Source organism: Acomys russatus, chromosome 4, assembly GCF_903995435.1.
Source record: "Acomys russatus chromosome 4, mAcoRus1.1, whole genome shotgun sequence".
NCBI classification, from domain to species: domain Eukaryota; kingdom Metazoa; phylum Chordata; class Mammalia; order Rodentia; family Muridae; genus Acomys; species Acomys russatus.
The window spans coordinates 13,392,900-13,415,371 of record NC_067140.1 but is presented as its reverse complement, the minus strand read 5'-3'; the positions used below and the strand labels follow the sequence as shown (position 1 = coordinate 13,415,371).

Below are 22,472 nucleotides of genomic sequence, written 5' to 3'. Positions count from 1 at the left end.
TCATTTTTTCCTAGGGAGATACATAGACACATCTATTCACTTCAGACCAAGAGACTAAAGAAAGGATTCCATCAAAGTACAGTTTGGCAAACCAGTTATGTTTTATTGGGGTACTAACAGAGAGGAGCACGGACGGGTTCAAAGGCAGCTACGTCACCGCCGTCTCCTGAACCACTTAGAAACAGCTATGCTACCAGAAGTGTTGAGCCATCTGTGCATGTAATATTGTGAAATATGCCCTGACCCCTCCAAAAGGGGAAAAAAAAAAAAAAGGCCAGTTCTGGTGAGGGCTTTTTACAGGCAATTACAGCTGCTCTGGTTCAAGGCTGCAATAATCAGGTCCCACCTAACAGAGACAGCCATGTAGTTCATCTTTACTGATGGTTCTAAACGATTAAGTAAAACTATCTACCTTTTAAAGAAAAAGCCCAAAACAGATGCAATCAGAGCAGTCCTGAGAGCGGCAGAGATGGTGGGGACACATCAATCCACAAGCAGCTAACTGAGAAAATGTTTTATTTCACTTTTGAGTTTTTACATTTTCCTGATTACTCCGTGTAAGGTGAAACTAGAATGTTTAAAAGACATACACAAATCTAGCACATCAATAACTGGGGATTTTCGTTTTCTTTTTGCTATACTATTTTCACAACCACAGGTGTGCTTGCTAGGCAAATATAACCACCACAGAAGCAAACATTAGGCAGAATACTGGTAAGGAAAAAACAAAGCAAAGAGCTACCAGATATACAGACAGGCTTGGTTCCACACTCGCTACTGCGTTGTCAAGCGCCAAGTATTAACTGCACATTTTTTGTTCAGCTAGAAAGAAGAGGTTTTTTTTTTTTTTTAATTTTTTTATTTTTTTTTTTTTTTTTTTTTTTTTATTTTTTTTTGGTTTTAAATCAGTGCATGAGTTCTTTTCTTATTTCAGCAGATGGACAAACAGATGGACTCTATAGCTACATGGAATGTCAAGGTAGAGGGGGGATCCTGTGAGACTGACAGGCCTGGCTGTTCTTGGTTCTCTCTATTGTAGTGTCCATGCACCTTCCCTGTGTTGTAGGGTCTTGTTTAGACATGTCTGAGAACTAAGCTGGATGAGTACACTGGGAGGACCTGCTGACAGGTACCAACAAGCATTATTAGGGCTGGTTGCGGTAGGGAGAAACCATGGATACTTGAAATACTTTTTTTTCCCTTTCTTTTCGTATTCAGGTCATAGTATGAAGAGCAACTGTGCTGAGAAGCGGAGGAAGACAGGGTGATGGTGCTGGGAGGCCTTCTTTGTCAACACCTTGAAGCAAGGCTTGCTCACCATGTGCTCAATGCCTCGCCCCTGACCATATAGTATTGACAAATGCTTCCAAAGAAAACCACCCAAGGAAGCAGAAAGCTGTAAATTGAAAGAGGAGAAGACCAAAGCTAACAGTCAGAGAAACAGGGTGGAAAAAACGTTAAATTTCAAAGTTTCCACCCTCCAAGCTTAGGAAGAGCCTCAGGACCGAGTGCTCCTCAGGCAAGAGGCCACCTCCACAGAACATTATTCTTAGAAATTTCCCACAAAACTGGTATGGCCATTCATAGGATACACCGCTGTCTTTTTTCTCTCCTTACCTAAGGGGTAACAGCCCTGTTTTCACAAGTTGCTATTCCGGAACACACTGTGTAGTAAAGGGGTTTAGTCACACATGTGGTATGAGCACGGGACCTTTTTTGTGTTGTCACAGCCCAATTATCAGGCAAAGAATTTCACTTTCAGGTTTTGAGTTTCCTCAGAAAACGACACTGCAGTTATTTGTGGTCATGAACTTTCGAGTGGCAACAGCCCAAAATGATCAAGTGTCAATAAGCCCTCAACCACAGGCAGAATTACTCTGAGTTACCAAACTCAAGATGCTGATGGTAAGCATCTCACCCAGAGTCCCAGCATCACAAAGGAATCTCTAGAACTTTCTGTACAAATTTACAACAGGATTGCATCTTCAGGGACTGTTTTGATATCAGATTAAACTTTCCAAAAAGTTACACATAATTCAGGTCTATTTTTTCTACCAATAAGAGTTCTGCTAAGTTACAAAACCCCATAATCACAGTGTTCAGTTTGTAAAAATTAAAACACACAGTAATCCTTGTCAATGTTGATCAAAATCAAGACTTCAGAATGCCATGGCATTTAAGGGACCAGTCTGAGTTTCAGATACAAATACCAGCTGTTTATCCCAGGGACCATTTTTGCTAGGCTTAGGCTGTGAAAAATCGAAAGTCAACATTCGATTTTTTTTGTTTTTGTTTATCGCACAAAGGGATATAATGTGGAGGATACAAAGTGACACCAAACAGATCACAAAGCACGACAGACATTAGTTCTCGCCCTCTCCAGCATCTCCTTCATCCCCCTGGTTTTCCGACGTCCAAAGCTGCAAGGAAAAAAAAAAAAAAAAAAAAAAAAAGCAATAATAAAACTAAGACCATTAAAAATTTTCTTTAAAAGGGTGGCCCAGTACTATTATTTAACTGCTTAAATCCCCCCCCCCTTTTTTTAAAACTCAACTACTTAAATTTTTTTCCCAATTGTATTTTACATGTATGGGTGTTATGCCTGCATGTATGTCTGTGTGCCACTTGCATGTCTAGTGTCCAAGGAAGCCATAAGAGGGCACCACATCCCCTAGAAATAGGTTTACAGATATGGTTGTGAGCCACTATGTGAGTGCCAGGAACCTGGGTCTTCTGCAAGAACAGGCTGAGAACCACTGAGCCATGTTTCCAGGCCCCTCTCTCAACTATTCAGAATTTCTTATTACCACAGACAGTGACAACTGGAAAGGCATAAAGTTCAGCAGTAAGATATAGGTAACTTAACAATGTAAAATGCCACTTAACAGAGTATAAGCCCCCCTTAAATCTCGGTGTCAGTGGATTAAGGAGGTAAACACTCACGGTGAGATTGTCCCTCAGCAGCTGCATGATCAGGGTGCTGTCCTTGTAAGACTCTTCATTCAGGGTATCCAATTCAGCAATTGCTTCATCAAATGCCTACAACACAGAGTGATTAGCAAAGACCTGGGCGTTCTCTGTATTAGTGCTATCCTTCCTGCTGGTAAGAGGATGGCAAGGACCTGTTCCACCCTCACCGTCTGCCAGCTGTTTCATATATATGCTATGGATAAAGCCCCAGCCATCAATGATAACCCCTAACAAACAATGTTAACTGTTAACCTTAGCACAGTTAGTCTATAAACCCACTCAAGTTTTCAATGACCAAAATGGGTTCTTTGTTTAAACTAATAAAAAGGTCTGCACACAAAGGTCAAAGGGGAGAATAGCAAAGTTAACCCCTCTAAGCTTGATTTGTCTCAGGGTTCAAGTTGCAGAATTCACTTCCGGCACCCTTTCCAAATTAAAGTTTCAAATAGCAGGCTGGGGTGGTGGTGGTGAGACACGCCTTTAGTACCACCAGTCAGGTGGATCTCTGTGAGCTCAAGGCTAGCCTGGCTGACAGAGTAAGTCCAGGATACCCAAGGCTACACAGAGAAACCCTGTCTTGAAAAACAAAAAACCAAAAATCTCACAAACAAACCCAAATAGCAGTGTGCAAAGGAAAGAAAGCTCAAGGAACACAAGAGGTAATGCAGCGCAAAGTGTGGGCGCCTACAGGGCAGTGGCAGCAGTGGCCCATGTCTTGTGTCTCAGCACTCGGGAGGCAGAAGTAGGCAGATCTCTGTGCATTCAAGGCCAGCCTCGTCTACAGAGTGAGTTTCAGGACAGCCAAGGTTACACAGAGAAACCATGTCTCTTTTTAAAAAAAAAAAAAAAAAAAGGCTCATTTCTTTCCTGGAGTCCTATCCTGGCACCAAGATGACAATGTCCAATGCCTAAAGCTTGATGAGAACTACCACACTTTTACCTGGAACGCTCCACCAATGACCCCAACACTAATCAAACAAAGCAAAACAACAACTAGCATATATTCAGGTGAAAGCACCAAGTAGCAGGTCTGAATATATTTCTTAAAATCCCACTCCCTAGAAAACATTTAAAAGTCTAAGACAGCGAGGACTGCTCATAAATAGAAGAAAGTTGTTGGAACTAGCAAAAGGGCCTTTCCTCACCGTTTTGGCCAAGCTGCAGGCCTTTTCAGGAGAGTTTAGAATCTCATAGTAAAAGACTGAGAAATTCAGTGCCAGGCCAAGTCGAATTGGGTGTGTAGGTTGCATTTCTTTCTTGCTAATTTCAAATGCTTCTTGGTAAGCCTGCTGAGAGTTTGACACGGTGGCTGGAAGGAAGATGAAAATGTTAGCTTCTTGTACAGGTTGCATCACACATTACTAAGTACTTTAGTAAAGGAGGATAAAGCAAATGAGTCATCGAAACAAAGGTCAATGTCTTCACCATTCAACTTAAACATTTGCTAAATGTTTATGCTAAGTACTATATTAAAGGCTTTGGAAGAAAATAGACAATTATAATGAAGTCTGTTAAAGCAGCCAAGTACAGACATAGCCTTCCATAAGAATGAATGTGGATAATATATTCCATTGAAGATCAGCATAAACAAATTTGAATTCTCAACTCACTTGGTATGTGGCCTGCAGCAATTAAAAATGTCCATATATGAACTCTGGTTTTTTTTCAATTGGAAAAATGGGATACTCCCACCTAAATTCAAAGTGCTAAGAGGATAATGCAAGCCCCATTAGTTGGCACACAGTAAGCAATAAATGAAGCAGCTGCAATCATATCTCAGTAAGCCATGTGTTGAAGGAAATGCATCCCTAGGATGGTCTCACACAGTGGTCTCCCTCATCTGTGAACGCCTGAAACTATATAGTATTGAAGCCTATCACACATACTCAGATAACTTACACAGGAAACTAACAGAACAATTTAAGCAATACACCGTAATGTAAGTTTGTATTTTAGAAACCAGCAAGTTACTTTAACACAAGGAGTAGCATACTAGAATAGTCAATCAAATAACCAATATAGCCATTAGGTGAGTAAACAGGTGACTAGCACATACAGGGCTACTTGGGGCAAAATTTATACTCATTTATATTTGGAATTTTCCATTCAGATTTCAGACTATAGTTGCACTAGCTAAAACTGGGTAAAGCAAAAATCATGTCCAAGGTGAACCACTATATTTTACAGTTTTATTTGTTAAAAAAAAAAAAAGAATTATCAATTCCCAGATAAGCATCCACCAAACATTGTAAACCAAACTTCTAATACCCTTCACATCTATCTATGAGATAAAGAGACTTGTTAACCCCATGTATAACAATGCTGTGGCCTCAGAAATTCTCATTATTGTGATCTTAGTGTCTATAGTAAAACAAAGCAAAAACAGATTTCATTATGGAATATTAGCCCTCCCAGTGACATACATTTATTTAACCTCTGAGCCATGTCTCCAGCCCCAACCCCCAACATTCATATATGTATATGTATATATGTGTATTTTAAATGCTACTTACTTTGTTTGTTATCTCCAGATGCAACCTCAGAGAGATACCTAAAATAGTCTCCTTTCATTTTCAAGTAGAACACCTTGCTTTCTGGCTGTGTAGCATTGGGAATGAGATATTTGTCCAACAGCTCCTAAAAAGTGAATCACATTAAGAATTTTGAATTGCTTGTGAAATGTTAAAATTACATTAAGATTTAAGATATGCACTACCACTGAATTTTCTGAAGACTAAAAACAAAAAGCCCAAATGAACAAAACAAAAAGCCCCACACAATCAACCAAACCAAACCAAAGCCCCTAAAAGCAACCAATTTTCATCCAAGCTGCTGAACACCGTTTAACCCTAAGAGCAGACGCTGTACTCTTACTCTTCAGCCACTCTGACAGGCTCCTTATAATGCGGCACGACAGTGGAATGTGATGTAAGAAAAGATGGCACACAACCACACTGCTAACTCAAATCTAAATGGAAAAGACTATCAACAAAAGAATCTCACTTTAATATCAAAATAAGTGAAGTAAGTGTGGATGCGTGCACACAAACACATGGGGAAAGCCTTGAGGACTGACAAAACAGTGCTTCTCTTGGTAATGACATTAGAAGTCACTTTCCTCTGTAACTCTTCTGCTCGTCTCTTAAAACCCCCATTTAAACTTGTATTATTTCTCTAATTGTGAGTGCATGGGGAATCTTTCCATTCTGGGAAGAGGGGAAAAAAAGCAGCAATAGAACAAAACAGCCAAGAACTAAGTTTAAAATTAATCTGACCTGGGAAGAAACCCTTCTTCTGATGTTTACTGCCTGTTTTCACATGACCCTGCAGAGACCGCCTTAGGACCCCAGTCCTCAGATTCCTTGGCTGTACAATGGGGAAGGGGACCAGCACGGCCACCTTCTAAGGAAGTTATAAGGACAAGCGAGGTAATGTACATCTAGTGCTTAACACGTTGCTTGGTACGTAGTAAGCACTCAAGAGTATAGAACTATTATTAATAACAAATTCCTTTAAACATTTATGCTTACAACAAAAGTAGTTCTGAAGGAGTCCAAGCTTCGTATACAGAGCAATATTTTCGAAGAGTTGTTTTAGAATGTGGCATCCTGAAAAACTGGTTAAGAGGCAGTAAGTACCATGCTCTTCTTCACATTCTTTCAGATGCTCTTAAAAGCTGGTCTACATTTCAGGAAGTATGGAACTCTCTTGCCTTTGGAATGCATGCCATACTCCATCTGTATACCAGATGCACCTAACATTCAGGAATTAGTGCACCATTAACAACCCCCAAACAACCAATAGGCAACATGTTTAGCCATGAAACTCTTATCTTACAACAAGATTCTAATAAAAAGCGAGGCTCAAAGCAAAGCTCAACAACTATAAAGGATTTCATTAACCAATATCAGAGTACGCAAGAGGCAGCAGTTGTTTTTAAGTGTCGTGCAGACAGAGACGGGTGTAACTCCTGTGGGTTAAGGGTGAGGAGCGCTACCTGACAACTGACAAGCTTTACACTGGTTTTCAAAAGAAGTCCAAGGAAGTGCTTTGGGCAGACAGACAATAGGATAGAGCAGCCCTCACAGTTACTTTTTACCTGATTTCCCCTTGAAAATAAAATTTCCCAGTGGGCTCTAGATATGAGAGAATTATAATCATGAGGTATTCTGGGATAGGCACCCCTCATCCAACCCCATATGTAGCTAGAAGGATCTACCACCTGACTGAAGCATACGTAAACACAGGAGAAGCCGATGCCAATTTTGATTTGGCTTTGGACTGTACACTGTACTTGACATATATGCCTAACCTTCAACAGATTTCTACACCTTGTGAGGGCACAACCAAGGAGAGGCTGCAGGGCCTTTACATCTCTTCAGAGATGAATCACTACTGGGGCTACTAGGACAGCCCACTAGTGACAGCGTCTTTCTAAATATCCTCATCTGGCCTCAATTTCTAAAGAAAAATGGAGGACTGCTGATGAAATGCTCCTGTTTGTTGCAGGTCTTTTTGAGAGAAGGAAAATACCCCACAAAAGATGAATTGATCAAGAAAGGGTGACAAAAATCACATCATACGCTTTAGAACAAGTTAGATGGTTTTCAACTTTTGAGTATAGTGGAACACCTCTACTCTCTCCTAAGCTGTTAGAGAGTTTGCATCTGGATGTTTGTCATGCCTAGAGATGATGTTCACAGGAGAAGCGCCATTCTCACCAGTACATCGTTGCAGATGTCCTGCAGCTCAGCCTCTATCTTCTCACGGTACTCTTTGCCCATCTGCTGCTTCTTCTCATTCCTCTCTGTTTTCTGTTCGATGCTGGAGATGACACGCCAGGAAGAACGGCGGGCACCTACCACATTCTTGTAGGCAACAGAGAGGAGATTTCTCTCTTCATTGGAGAGTTCATGTCCCTGTTCTGTTACGGCCTTCATGGCTGCAGCCATATCGTCATAGCGCTCAGCTTGCTCAGCAAGTTTGGCTTTCTGTACCAGCTCACTTTTGTCCATGGTCATTCTCTAGAGGAACAGCAAGAACGCAGAGAAAGCAAATGTTAGGCTTAAGCGTAGCTCCAAATGCTATCAAGGACGTGGACCATGTACTGAGTATCTACAGAGTCAGGACTGGGCTGAGGCCTTTAAATCATTTTGGTTGGTTGTCACCAACAATCCTACATGGTGCACATATTTCCAATAACCTTTCCACCTTCTTAGAAGATTAAAGGAAAGGAAATGACCACCACAGCAAGTAGAATACAGTAGAGTCAAGGCCTTTAACCCTGCCTATCTCTTTTAAAGCTTGTTTATTCCACCAGCCTATCCTTCTCCCCAATAAACAGAAAGTGCTTTAAAAATACTTGTTTTTAGCCAGGCTTGGTGGTGCATGCCTGTAATCCCAGCACTCGGGAGGCAGAGGCAGGCAGATCACTGTTGAGTTGGAGGACAGCCTGGTCTACAAGTGAGTCCAGGATGGCCAAGGCTACACAGAGAAACCCTGCCTCGAAATATGCACGCGCGCACACACACACATACTCAATGTTTTTAAACATTCATTTATGTGTGCATGTATATGGGAGAGTGCATGCATGGGCATGTGTGGGGAAGGGAGGACAGCTGTGGGAGCTGCTTCTCTCCTTGCACCATATGGGTTCCAGGAATTGAACTTGGGCTATCAAGTTTGGCGGCAATCTCCCTTCCTGCTAAGACATCTTGACAGCCCCCCAATGACTTATATTTTGAGTTTATGCGACATACATGTTCTTTAACATTTTACTTTTAAAAAGTGACCTTAGATTGGGGCTGGAGAAATGGCTCAGCGGTTTAGAGCACTGTTTGCTCTTCCAGAGGTCCAGAGTTCAATTCCCAGCAACCACATGGTGGCTCACAACCATCTATAATGTGATCTAATGCCCTCTTCTGGTGTGAGGGCTTACATGCAAGGAGAACATTGTATATGTTAATAAATAAATCTTATAAAAAAAAATGAAAGAAAGAAAAGAAAATGTGTTTTTAAAAACATCTTGTTACCTTAGACTAAATTATGCCTTTAAAAAGAAAACCGGTATTTGTAAAACTTTCAATTATGCATATACAAAGAAATAAGAAAACATATTAACTAAAGGTCCTGATGCCCACTATTTATGCAACTCAAAACTTATATAACATGGAACTTGGAGCAGCTAGGCCAAAATGGGTTACACAACATTTAGTAGTTTGGAGAAAGCCGTGGAAAGGGGAAAATGAAGCAGTCCCTCTTTCCCCGCCTACAGTAACACCCAGCTGCACTTCGGGTCAGCACTTGTAGCTGCCTCACATCTCTGCTATCAGACTCATCATCTGAATCCCCAACAGAGACACTTCCTGATTAGAACTTCACAGTCCCTTCCAATGCACCATGGAGACAGTGAAAAGGGGGAGCAGCAGACAGCAAACCGCTCTTCTCACAACACAGGCTCCGTCAGAACAGCTGTCTTCATACAAGCCTGCTTTTCTGTCTTGACTCAGCAGGCCATGGCTCTTCTTCACACGACCCCTATATCAACCTTTCCATGAAGCCGCAACTGCCTCATGTGGCTATTCACTAGAAAATGTGACTAGTGCCACCTTTTGAAAAATTTAAAAGATGTTCATTTTGCTTGTCTTTTGGTTGTGGTACCTCTCTCTTTAAATCTGGCTGGCTTGAACTCGGGGTCTCATATATGTAACATTTTAGCATTATGCAACAGCTTTGTCTTCTTTTTTAAAAAGTTTGGCGCACGCCTTTAATCCCAGCACTCAGGAGGCAGAGGCAGGTGGATTTCTGTGAGTTTGAGGCCAGCCTGGTCTATAAAGCAAGTCTAGGACAGCCAAGGCTACACAGAGAAACCCTGTTTCGAAAAACAAAAAAACCCAAAAAGTTGATATTCTACATCTAATAAGAAAATATTTCTGGAAAGACTTTGGTCTATAATCATTTGCATATGCCCCCACGTTCCTTCCACGCCCACACATAAATTCTCTCCTTCCTCAAATATAATAATCCAAACTTCCTCATTCCTCAGATTTACTACTACTTTAGTCTACCGTCACCTTTACTCAATAATCTCTTGGACTTCCCCCCTTTGGGCCAGTCCATCATTTGAATCTAAACCCTACTGGCTTGCTTTTCAAAGTCTTTCAGGACACGGCCTGTGAGGTTTTCTGTCCCATTGAACAGGTGCTTTTTCTCAGGCACACACATTCCCACATGCCCTACTCATACCTTGCTCAAACATGCAGGTCTCTTCATCTAGAATGCTCTCCTAGATATTTCACTTGTCTATGAAAATTCTATTCATCTGTCTAGGGCTACATGAGCTGTGATACAGGACTCAACACACAAGAACCTGGACCACAGTCTACAGCTTCTTTCCACTGGTCTATGGTAGATGGAGAAAGCTATGCCACTTGGTTCCCACACATTATTTTCCAAGGAAGGACTCACATGTAATGCCTGGAACTGCTCAGATAGACAGCTGTTAAGCTTTAGAACACACATGGCCGGGAGAACAAAGAACACTCAGAAAGGCAACAGCACCATGTGTCAAAGCAGTCTGCCACTACACAGAAAAGGGTCCTGTTAATCCCAAGTCTTTCAGTTTACGAATGCAGACAACAGCACCTCCCTTAGCAGAGTTGCTGTGAACACCAGGAACGGGGCATTAAAGAACAACAGATATAAAAATCTTTCCTAAAAGTAGATACTGCACAAACAAAGCTGAAGACCATTAGTTCTCCCAAGTGCCTAGATATCATTGTTCTAACCCAAAGTGTGAGCTTTTTAAAACTTTTAAAAAATATATACAATTTCAAAAATGTGAATTCAGTGGAGGAACACCTATTTTATTTAATATGTGCAAGGCCTTGGGTTCACTCGAATCCAAGGTATCAAAAACAATCATCAAAAAACCAGGAAGGAGAAGTGAGTCTGGATTGATCTTTGCACAGAAGCAGTTATATGTTCACATGAGACTCATCCTCTCAGTGAGCTCAAAACGTATGTTAACTGTGACCATTTTAGCACTTGCCAGTCAGATTTTTTTGGAGTTAGTATGCAGTTTATCAGAAGGGCATGCATTTCTGAAACTTTGAGGGTCCCACCAAGAACATTTTTGCTAAACAGCCTTTATTTGTTTTCTACCACCTGGGGAAGATGAACTCCTTAGAGGCCATAGTCTAGTCTGGCAGTGAGCCAGAGGGAAGGGACTGACATGTTTGAGAACAAGAGTTCTCATGTGCACCCACATGGTAATGATGGGTATCAATCTGTATGTTTTAAGACACTGGAAGCAGCAAGTCACAGAACTGAGAGGCATTTGCTAATAAATGCAACAAATACTTAGTGAAATACTGGAAACAACTCAAACACCCAACAGTGGAGAGTTGGTTAGTTAAAAAAAAAAAAAAAAGTCAAGACAGTAAAAACTCCAAGATCCTCAAAAGGAGGCTGCACAAAAAGGACACATTTCACATGTACAGGGCCATGCATGAAGAGATACACAGTTCTTTCCTAACATGTTCCTAAAGAGCATATAAACATGATTAGGGAAGTCAACACAAACTGGCTAAGGGTAGTAATCTCACTGTTACCTCTGGGTGGTAATATTTTCACAATCCTTATTTTTAAAATTGACTTTTCTTCTTTTGGAGACATGGTCTCACTATGTAGTCTAGGCTGGTCTGGAACTTATGTGTCTCAGCCTCCTAAATGTTCCAGTTACCGATGTGTGCCAGCATACCTGACTATCCACTACTTTTAAAGTCATTTTATCCCATGTCTGGGTCACAACACAGACCAGAGCAGACAAATCACAGGGCTGGGGCTGAGTCCTCGTGCCTATTTCCTAATGCTGAGGCATATAAGCGTGGGTCTACTTTCTACATAGACAGTATAAGAACACAGCCTGTAATAAGCACTAGAAAGATTGACTATTTTGTTTCGTAATAAAAGAAGCTTTTTAAAAAATAAGCCACTGAAGGTGGTGGTGGTAAAGCAGACGGCCTAGTGCACTTCCTGCTCTTCAGAGGACCCAACCAGGTTTGGTTACCCATATCCAGAGGCTCACAATTGCTTTGAACTTCGACTACAGGGGATTAGACACTGTCTTTTAACCTCTGCAGGCAAGTCCCTCCCACTCTGTAATTTTCTGAGGAAGGAGCAGTACTGAGGAACCCACCAGAGACTTGGCACACTGAATAAGTGCTTTACCCCTGGGCTACACGTGCAGCCCCTGTGGATGTTCTGAGACAGGCTCTCTCACCATGTAACCCTAAGGTAGCCTGGAATTCTACATCCTCCTGCCCATCTCCTTAGTGCTGAGACCACAAGAATATATCAAAAATTCAATCCTAAAAGTGACTACAAATGAAGAGCTATCTCAATCAAACAATGCTCTAAGAGTCCGTGTGAGACAAGCTCACTTCTCTGGCAAATGCTTTGTGTAAGAGACATTTTCTAGTTAGAAGTCGGTCAAAGTTTGGAGAAGTCATTTCAGGGTGGCCAAACTAGCAGAAGATCACTACCATTCATCTATATGATGTTTAAAAGTGTTATTCCAAAGAAAGAAAAGTTGAAAATAATAACTTTGGCTTTTAGAACCATTAACTATATTCTCAAGGAAAAGAACACTTACAGTTGTAAAAGAAAGCTTGAGTGTAATATCTTGTTAAAATTTAAAAATTAAGAGTCAGGCTTGGTGGCGCATGCCTTTAATCCCTTAGGAGACAGAGGCAGGTGGATCACTATGAGTTCGAGGCCTGGTCTACAAAGCTCCAGGACAGCCAAGGCTACTCAAGAGAAACCCTGTCTCAGAAAAAAAAAAAAAAAAAAAAATTAAAATTAGGATTCCACTATCTACTACATGTTATAGAAAACATGATACCCTTTTCAGGAAAGCCCTACATAGAACCAACAGGAAACTATATAACACAATTAAGTGATTCCCCCACATTATAATAACCCTTTCTGCAGTGTTAAAAGTAGGCATTAACAGCAGTCAAATAAGATAACACCAAATGCTTAGTGCTCAAAGGTTCATTGGCAAGTAATCCTGACTCTCACCATACTTGACAAATGAAATGCTTACAATAGTGTTGAAACAACTGCAGAAATGACCAGTATGTTCAAGAATTCTTTGGATTATTCACTTGGAGGAGCTGAAAAGAACTACCAGCAATGTGCACCCCCCCCCACTCAAGCTAAAACTATGATCGAAACACAAGAGGGCAGCACATATTTAAAGTTATCCTGAGTTCCTTGGGAAAGCAATCAACTATAGACAGAAGAGGTTAAAGGGATATGTATTCAGGGGCTGGAGTGAGGAGTCAGCAGTTAAAAGCACATAATACTCCTACAAGGAACAGTGTCTGATGTCCAGAACCCCTTTCTGGAGCTCACAGAAAACTGCATGTTAGTCCAACTACAGGGGACCTGATACCTCTGGACAGGAACAGACACACACGCACACATGTACTTACGTATGTTTTAAAAAACTTTTTATGAAATGGTAGGAGAAAAATAAAGGAGCTACAGTGGTAGAAAAACAAGTCTAGGCTGAGAAGTGTGAATGGTGGGGGCTGACCACATTCACTAATGTACCATCCCAGCACCAAACGCAGATTACAGCTGAAGGAAAGAAAGCATGCCAGGCTACTTACCTTCAGTGTGAAGTCAGTGGGACCAGTTGGTTGGTGGGTGTTATCCTGAACAAGTGAAGCACTCCTGGCTCTCAAAGAAAACTACTCCCTGAGAAACACCTACTCTAAAAATGTCTGTGTGCCATTCCACACACAAAACGTAGTCTTGTAAAATTTTAATTTCATTCAAACATGCTCAGGTTCTTTGCTGGAAACAGAAACAGTGTCTCTGAAATACAATAGCTCTATGTCCGGCAAACACTAAATTGAGAAGAGAAAGCAAAAACCCTTTCCTTCCTGCACAGCCGCTGTAGAATTCTGTTTGTTTTGAGATGGTAGCATGTAACCCAGGCTGGCCTTAAACTGCCCATGAAGCTAAGGATGGCTTTGAACTGAACTCCTAATCCTCCTGTTTCCTCCTGCTGCAATTTCAGGCGTGCACAGCCCCCATCTTTCACATCAGTTTTCAAGTATCATTACTAATTATGCCAGATGAACCAACATGTAACTTAAAAACACCAGTATTATGTGGTCTGTCCCAGGTATGAATAAATAGCACACACCATAATAAGTTGATCTGCTGGCTATAAGTGATCAATCCAAGGACATGGTAACTCTGATTCATAAAGGCAGCCCAACTGACTGGACCTATGAACAGATTACAATAAAGCCACTCGACCTGCACGTCCATCCTCAGCGTTGCGGTTGTTACAAAACCTGGGAAACGGCCAGCCTAGGTGTCCATCAACCGAGCATTTATAGAGGAAATAAATTTTACTCTGTTGTAAAGAAAATAAAATTACAAAATTCACATGAAAATGGATGAAAGTGGAAAATGGTATACTAAGTGAGGTAATCCAGGTGCAGACATTAGCTTTGGATTTTGTGTTTTAAGTATCTGTAGAGGTTAGAAAGCTTAGAAAGGACCCATGAGAGTGGGAGGGGAAGAGACCTTAAAGGAGGAAATGAAAATAAGGGCCAACTGAGGGAACTGTAAACTGAATAAAGCTTTTCTTCTTCTAAACTGCTTTTGTCGTGTATAATTTATTACAGCAACAGAAACTAGAAGAGGAGTAACCAACCACTTTGTGATTAGAGCTGAGGCCCACGCTGAAGGAAGGAGTTTATGTCAGGAGACTGCAAACCCGGTCAAAAGCCCACTGCTAAGGAGGCTCTAGGCCCTGGGGCAGGGGGTGGAGGGGGAGAGCCAGTACTGCTGTTTTATTAAGCACACACGTCATCAAACCTCCTTCTAAATCTCTATGTGCATTACCAATAGACTAGTATTCATGTCAACCTTGGTCAGAGATGCTTCTTTTGCAGTGGGCAGTGGTTAATGCAGGCTCACAGCTGGTCAAAGTGCTGAAAATAAGTGATATTGCCTGACTGGGCCATTCCCCAACCCCCAAAGCCCAGGGAGCACTGAAGATGGACCTAAGGAATTTAAGAGCCAGAACGCTGTCTTCTAGACATGATGTGGCTGTTGGGGTGGCACTCATGACTCAGCCGTGGTTACCTACACAATATGGAACAGACTAACATTTTAGCATGGATGGGGAAGGGCAAGTGAGGCCCCACCTCTAGCTGAGGAGGTACTGCCAGTGAGTAGCTTTTGGCTAGGGGCATTCATTTTGCTTCAGGGATGCAGCCACTGGTTAAGTCATCTATGATCCAGTACATAACACACATCCATGGGGAGAGGGTCGCCTTAGAAGGAGAACACTATGATATCAGAAGAACTCTGCACTTCTTCACGCAGCTGACTTGCACAGAATGAGAACTCAGGAACCCCTGACGCCCGCCCCCAGCAGGATTTCTCTGTGTAGCCCTGACTTCCTTGGAACTCACACTGTAGACCAGAGAACTACCTGACTCTGCCTACTGAGTGCTGGGATTAAAGGCACGCGCCACCACTGCCCAGCTGGAGAACTCAGAAGCTCTGTAGCCTCTGGTAGTCATTTATAAATTTTAACTGTTTAAAAATAGATACTCCACCTCCATTTAACTAGATTTGAAAGCACATGGATGCAAACATGGTGATAACTCAAAGTAAATTACTTTTCCAAGTACTGAAGGCCTATTTTATGCTCCAATACCTATGCTTCTAAAATTATCTGTGGGAATCAGTGACAATAAACAGTATTGCTTGTTGCCAAAATAATTTTAAAGTGATAAATCATCTATGATCATGCTACCCTATTACACCCAGTCATTTAAAAGGAGCACATCTAATTAATAATGCCATACGGTTACTGTAAGCACTTCAGTCAACAGCACTCACAACATATTTCACTAAGCTAACAATGGTCAGTGAGTAAGGAACACATAATATGCACCTCATCTTTAAAAAAATCTGCCTTGTTCTCTTTATGGAGTTGAAGAATAGCACATGTTAATTACATATGCTTATATCTAGAGTTTCACTCTCAGAGTTTACTGTAAACACTTTTTTGGTACTAACAGTGGGCAGTAAGCTTACGTTAGGAATCCACACTATATCCTTTGGGTACCCAGAAGTGTCATGCCCACCAAACTGAATTTCAAGCCACTTGATCACCGATGCATTTTAAAAAACTGAACAAGTTGTTATTTCCTATGTAGATTGATCCAAGTAGGCTATATTAGACCTATAACATACAAACTGTATACATAGTTTCTTAGACTGCATGTTTTGGTTGGTGTTGATTCACTCTAAAACTTAAGTTGGCTAGAAACTCACTATGCAGCTTGGCCTGGCCTCAAACTCTTGGCAATTCTCTCCTGTCTCAGCCTCTTAAATGCTGGGGGTATAAGGTGTGAGCCATCACATTCAGCCGGACGTTTCAAACACTATCTTGGCTCAAATAAGGACACAGCACTAGGCTTTTTGATTACTATATTTTCAGCTACCAATCATTCTTAGAGATTCAAACTGGAATCCAACAAATCCCTAAAATATTTTCAAACCATACCCTCATACAAAGTATCATGTGCTCAGAACAGCTAAAAGGCAAAGTAACAGCGCTATCATTTATGACCTGCTGAAATGGTCAAAGCACTTAGACATTTTTATCAATTCATATAATATGAGATAGGTTGCACCATTGCCTTTTACATATGTAAAGAATAATTTACTTAGGGCCACACAACAAGCAGCCTACAGCAAACTGGGATCTGTCTCAATACTCTGTGTGTGTAGACCACAGATCAACTTTTGAGTGTCATTCTTCAGGTGCTGTCCTGGGGGGCGAGGGGGGGAAAGGAGGGGCGGCTCTGGGGGAGTGCTTTGTTTCTTTGTTTTTATTTTATTTTATTTCAGACCACCCACAGCTATCCAGGCATTCTACAGGATTATATGTGCACACCACATCTGGTTTTGTTTTCATGTGGGTGCTGAGGATAAAACACAGGTCCTTGGGGCCAGGCGTGGTGGCGCATGCCTTTAATCCCAGCTGTGAGTTCGAGGTCACTCTGGTCTACAAAGTGAGTCCAGGACAGTCAAGGCTACACAGAGAAAAAACAAAAGAAAACACAGGTCCTTATGCTCGCATAGTAAGTGTTTTACCACCGAAGCTATTTCCCAAGCCCACGATATTAATTTAACAAGTTGGCCTTTATTTGTTTTAGTATACATGGAAGCCGGAAGACAACCGAGGAAGTTGGTTCTCTCCGTCACCATGTGGAGAACAGGAATTGAACGTAGGGTATCATGTTTGGTGACAAGCGCCTTTACCAGCTAAGCCATTTCACCAGCTCTTCAACATTAATTCTAAAGTTAATAATTCTTTTCTCAATTTAGCAATTGTTTTAAGATCAGCCATTATTCCCAATACTTAAAGTACTACTGTTAATTGTCTTGAAGAACCATGTAAGGTTATTACAGTAGTTATAGTACACTCAAAAAGCTCATCAAACAAGCTTTAGTGTAAAACTTTCCCCATGAGGACAAACAATAACAGACCAGGCTCATATCTACTTTAATTTGGCTTTTCATCTGTCAAGGCCATTCAGAAATAGCTCTTCTAGTTGAGTCTTTTAAGGAAAACAATGAAATAAACCAGAACAGGAAAACTTACATAATCAAATGGCCAGAACTTGAAGGAAAAAGTTTACCTACAATTTGCCAGAACAGCTCGCTTCTGTGAGACCATCGCACACTTTCATCTCATTACAGTATTAGAAACATGTAACTCTCAAAAACAGCCTCTAAGTTGCCTTTAGCAGATATATCAGAGAACAGAAGAGCACTTTAAATCCATCTCTTCCTTTAACATTCTCCTTAGGAAAAATCCCCTTCCAGCCCAGCTCCAACTGTTTCTCATTATAAAATGGAGATCTACGAGGATCCTATTCATGCAGTGAAGACAGATCTAAAGTTAAAAAGTTATTATGTAACTATATTCTCCTGGCTCCTAACTAGTGTGAATGTTCATCTCCTTAGGTAAATGTATAAACCAAGGTTTTTTTTTTTTTTTTTTTTTTTTGAGTCAGAGTCTCACTATGTAGCTCTGGATCTCCTGGAACTCACTATGAAGACCGCTGGACTGAAACTCACAAGGATCGGGCTGCCTCTGCCTCCCAAGTGCTGGGATTAAAGGCGTGCAGTCATGCCCAGCCAACCAAGGATCTTTTAAACATCAGCTTACAATGGAGTTATGGTTCCTAGGGTCCCTCATTTACACAACTGCTTTTGCTTGATGCCACTGACAGAGCAGGGAGCACAATTTTGCAGGATGTAGTAACTTAGACGTTTCTCTCTGCTTATGGAGAAGAGATCTCCCTCTTTTCCTTCTCCCATACAAAACTAAACCCTGAAATACTACAAGGTATTATGGTAAGCAACAATAGTTGATGGTTACACTAAAATCTAGAAAACAAGAACCTAGGATGGTTTTCTGCAGAGTACCTGATAGATTTTTCCCCCTAGTATAAAGCAAGTGCTGGAAAAGGTGGACTTTTCAGCAGTTCTCATCTGATATATCCCAGCAATATCACACTACAAATGAACAGCAATGCACTCATCTTTAAGAACAGCTGAAATTCCAGTTTACACATTACACATTACTAAGGTGCATGTAGAAAAAAGTAACATGGTCATGGAATACAAGTTGTTCTACCTCAAGTCAAATCTGTCACTCTTCAGTCAAAATTAGGTGTGGCTCCTAATTTTACCATTTAATTCGGTGTTACATATATGTGTATCTTTGGGAAAATTCTAATTTCTGCACATTGGTTTCCTCATCTGTACAATGAGGCTAACAGTGCTTACCTTTCATTGACTGAAGACTGAATTAATGCCTCGAGCACTTACAAGAAAGTTTGACACATGCAAAGCACTACAAGCCGAGACTAGTATGATCATGAATGATTTTCGTGGATACCTCAATAGCTGATGATTAAGCCACAGTGGGTAGATTCTGTATGTTTCTATGCTATAGCATATATGCTACTGATAATCTAAATGTGGGCTCATGTACATGCACAGCCAAAAACAAGATAAAGGCCATCCATGGAAACTAAGGTACAGATAGGTGGGAGTTGCAAGTTCAGTTGTGCTATGCACTGTGCTCTGACTATACATAGCACTGGACATACATAGCATAGTATGTATTCCTCAGTGGGCTAAAAGAAATGACTTGACACCACAAAGAAATGCGTTTGAGGAGACAGGCTATTTAAGCATCACACAATGTATACTTATATTTACACACCATGGGGGTGTGGTATAAATGTCAACTTTCATTTTTTAGTAACTTTATTTGTATTAAGAAAATCTACATCCCAGATGTTTAATTCGGTCTGCCACCACACATCAAAAGTTGTATTACTAGCCCAGCATGGAGGTGGCACTCCTGTAATTTCAGCACCCAAGAGGCAGAGGGGAGAAGACTAAGGCAATGAGTCTGAGACTAGGCTGAGCTACACAGCAAGAAGAGGAGGAAGAGGGAACTTGGTGATCATTTATACAGTCCAGATGAGAAAAATTGGATTGCTATATGTAAAGTTATATAATGTGTCACTATTCATAGCAAGTGGAAAAAATAAGATTGTATCTTATCAGAAAAACAAAGAAACAAGTCAAGCAGTAAAACACAACAAAATCAAAGGCTTGTACTTAATTCAGTTTACAAAAGGTTTCAGACAACTATGGAGACAGGGAAGATAACAACCAGAGATGAATAGCCTCCGAAGATCATAGCTGAAAAACAATACAGGGAGGAACTGAATCAAATTTACCTAACTTCAGCGCTGTTCTGAGACCCACAGCCAGAGAAAAGCACTTTTTACAGCAGCCCAAATCTCTGGAGACTCTGCCTAGGGAACCAGCATCCAGGGAATGTGCTCGGCCTGGTTTCCTGCAGGCAGCCTCCCTGATCCATACAGCTCCAAGTCTAAAATGGCTTCAACGTAACACAAGCACTGCATGATGGGAAAAGGAAGATAACAGGGTAGGAGCCATACTCCAGGGGCTGACAGTCCATAAATACTTGCCACAGATGAAAGGGGATATTCAATCTGAAAGTAGGTGTGTGGTTTAGGCCAAATCACCTCATTTCTTATAGAGACTTCATCTGTAAGATGGGTAAATGGTTTCTTAAACTGTTTGAAGGCAGAGGCTAAGAAAATAATTTAGCAGTTGGTACCGGATTTTCAGCCTTCCATTCCTAAGGTCATGACTAAAATTCTTACTTGGGTGGGGTATAAAAAAAAAAAAACAAAAAAAACAAAGCAACAACAAAAAACCCCAATATTCTCCAGCTAAGGATATAGATCTTAAGCGGGAAAAAGACGTGGGCAACCTCCCCAAAATAGGGTGTGCTGGAGACAGTCAAGAAATCCATCAAGAACCAAGTAATATGCGTATAAATTCTCAGCAGCTAAATGTAAAATGCTGAGTAACCACGTGTTCAGTCCTATACGCTGTATGTATGTGTGGTTTCACAGGAACACCTGAGATGCAGTGAGAAATGTAATTTTCATATTCTCTTAAGGGCTGCACCTTTCTGCACCAGCTCCCGTGATTTTACACGGGATTCATAACATCTTGCCGGATTCCACCTCCCACATCAGGCAAGTAAAAATCAAGAACCGAATGCTCTCTGGTCTCACCAGAGAGACTGCACAAAAAGGCAAGGGCAAGAGACACGCATTTTAACTGAGGTGGCAAATCCTCACCAACGCTGCCACCTTTGGAATCCTCAACGCACGCGAGTTCTCCATTTGCAAAGAAAAGGGTCCTCGCCTACTCCCTCCCCACCAACAGTGAGGTTACCAGACAAAATGCAAACGGTTAAAAAAAAATCCACAAAAAAGTGTACGGATGAATTTGGGGCGCAGACACACGAGATTCTGGCAGTAAATGACTACAAATATCATGAGAAAAAGACTCAATTATCAGCCTGATCTTTCCCCCCACCCCATTGGGAATCCGGTCTGAGCCAGGAAACGGTTCAGACAAACCCATTTCTTAATTCAAACCTCAACCCTGCTGTCAGGGAATCTCGGGTGCAGCCGAGTTTTCCACACCAGCGATGATGAAACAGCTTTACTGCAAAGTGGGAGAGGGATTCGCCCCAGCTGTCGCCAAGGTTAAACCCTTACTCATCCAGGGGAGTGCGGCAGGGGCGTCGCGGGTCGGGGAACTCGCTCGCTTTCGACTACATTTCAATTTTTTGTAAGCCACAAAGAATGAACGAGGGTGACAGGCTCCCAGGGATGGCTCCGGGCCCAAAGGGAGCAGGCAGAGGCGGTGCCCAAGGGAGTCCGCGACCCAGGCGTCCCTAGCCGCGCAGGCCCGGCCGCACCCCGTACGGCACGCCGAGGGAGAAGCCCGGGCTTCCCGCGGAGTCGCAGGCCCGGCCGGAAGCGGGGAGGGGCGGCGGCGAGACGGGCCGCAGCCGCCGCCCGAGAAGGGGCTCCGCGCTGGGGCTCCTGGGAGCCGCGCCGCACTCACCGCGGAGGGCTGTAGGGAGCAAAGGCGCTTCCAGGAAGCTCGGAGGGAGGCGACTGCGTCCTTCCCAGGGTCACTCTTCAGGCGGTGGTGGCGGCAGCGGCGACCGTAGCTGCAGTGGTGGCGGCGACGGCGGCGGCTACCCGGCTCCGGAATCGGCGGCGGCGGCGGTGGCGGCAGCTGCACTTCCGCTCTGGCCACCACTTCCGCTCTAGCCCAAGTCCCGCCCCACCCTGAGTCGACTCCTCATTGGGTGAGTGAGGCACGGGGTTGCCCGGTCCTCCCTAAAAGGGCGGTGATAGCCAAGAGGAGGGGAAGTCACAGAGGGCCGAGAGGGAGCGGTCGTGGGAGGGCGCTTGGCCTGGGTGGGAGCGAGGTGGGGGCGGACGCAGAGAAAGGAAGTGGGGTGAGGAAGCAGGAAGAGGAGGAAGAAGGGAGGGTGGAGCTGAGGTGACCGCCCCAGGGCTGGTTGGGATGTGTGAGAACAGGGCGGGCTCCAGGAGGCATGGTTCCGGAGCCTGGAGTGATCTTGGTCCAAGCTGGGGTCATATGTTCCCACTCAACCCTGAAAATAATCCTAACGGGGTCTATTAGCTGTGTGCTAGGGGAATGCTGCAACTAAAGGAGAACAGAAATGGCCCAACCCTACATTTTCAGTTAATTCACCTTGCAGTCCTTAACAGTACTTACTGTTCCATTTCTAGTCCAAGGAAGCTACATGAAGTGTCAGGGACAGAACATTCCCAACTTCTTAAAAAAAAAAACAAACAAACAAACCCCAAAACCAATCTGTGTACATATATCAGTGCACATAGCCCAATCGGATGGAGGTATTTTCTCAGTTGAGGCTACCTTGTCTCAGACGATTCTAGCTTGTATAAAGTTGACATAAAACTATCCAGCACAGTTGAGTG

At 42.4% G+C, this 22,472-nt stretch overlaps 1 protein-coding gene across 1 annotated transcript; it reads right to left on the bottom strand.

Moving 5' to 3' along the window:
- Nucleotides 1-1,256: 1,256 nt before the first annotated feature.
- On the bottom strand, nt 1,257-21,735 carry Ywhab (tyrosine 3-monooxygenase/tryptophan 5-monooxygenase activation protein beta). Its single transcript, XM_051143750.1, has 6 exons — nt 21,562-21,735; nt 7,692-7,994; nt 5,484-5,607; nt 4,116-4,279; nt 2,944-3,039; nt 1,257-2,420 (listed from the first exon to the last, which is right to left on the bottom strand). The coding sequence occupies exons 2-6, from the start codon at nt 7,989-7,991 to the stop codon at nt 2,364-2,366; spliced, it is 741 nt and encodes a 246-aa protein (XP_050999707.1). The 5' UTR covers nt 7,992-7,994; nt 21,562-21,735; the 3' UTR covers nt 1,257-2,363.
- Between the last annotated feature and the right edge of the window lie 737 nt (nt 21,736-22,472).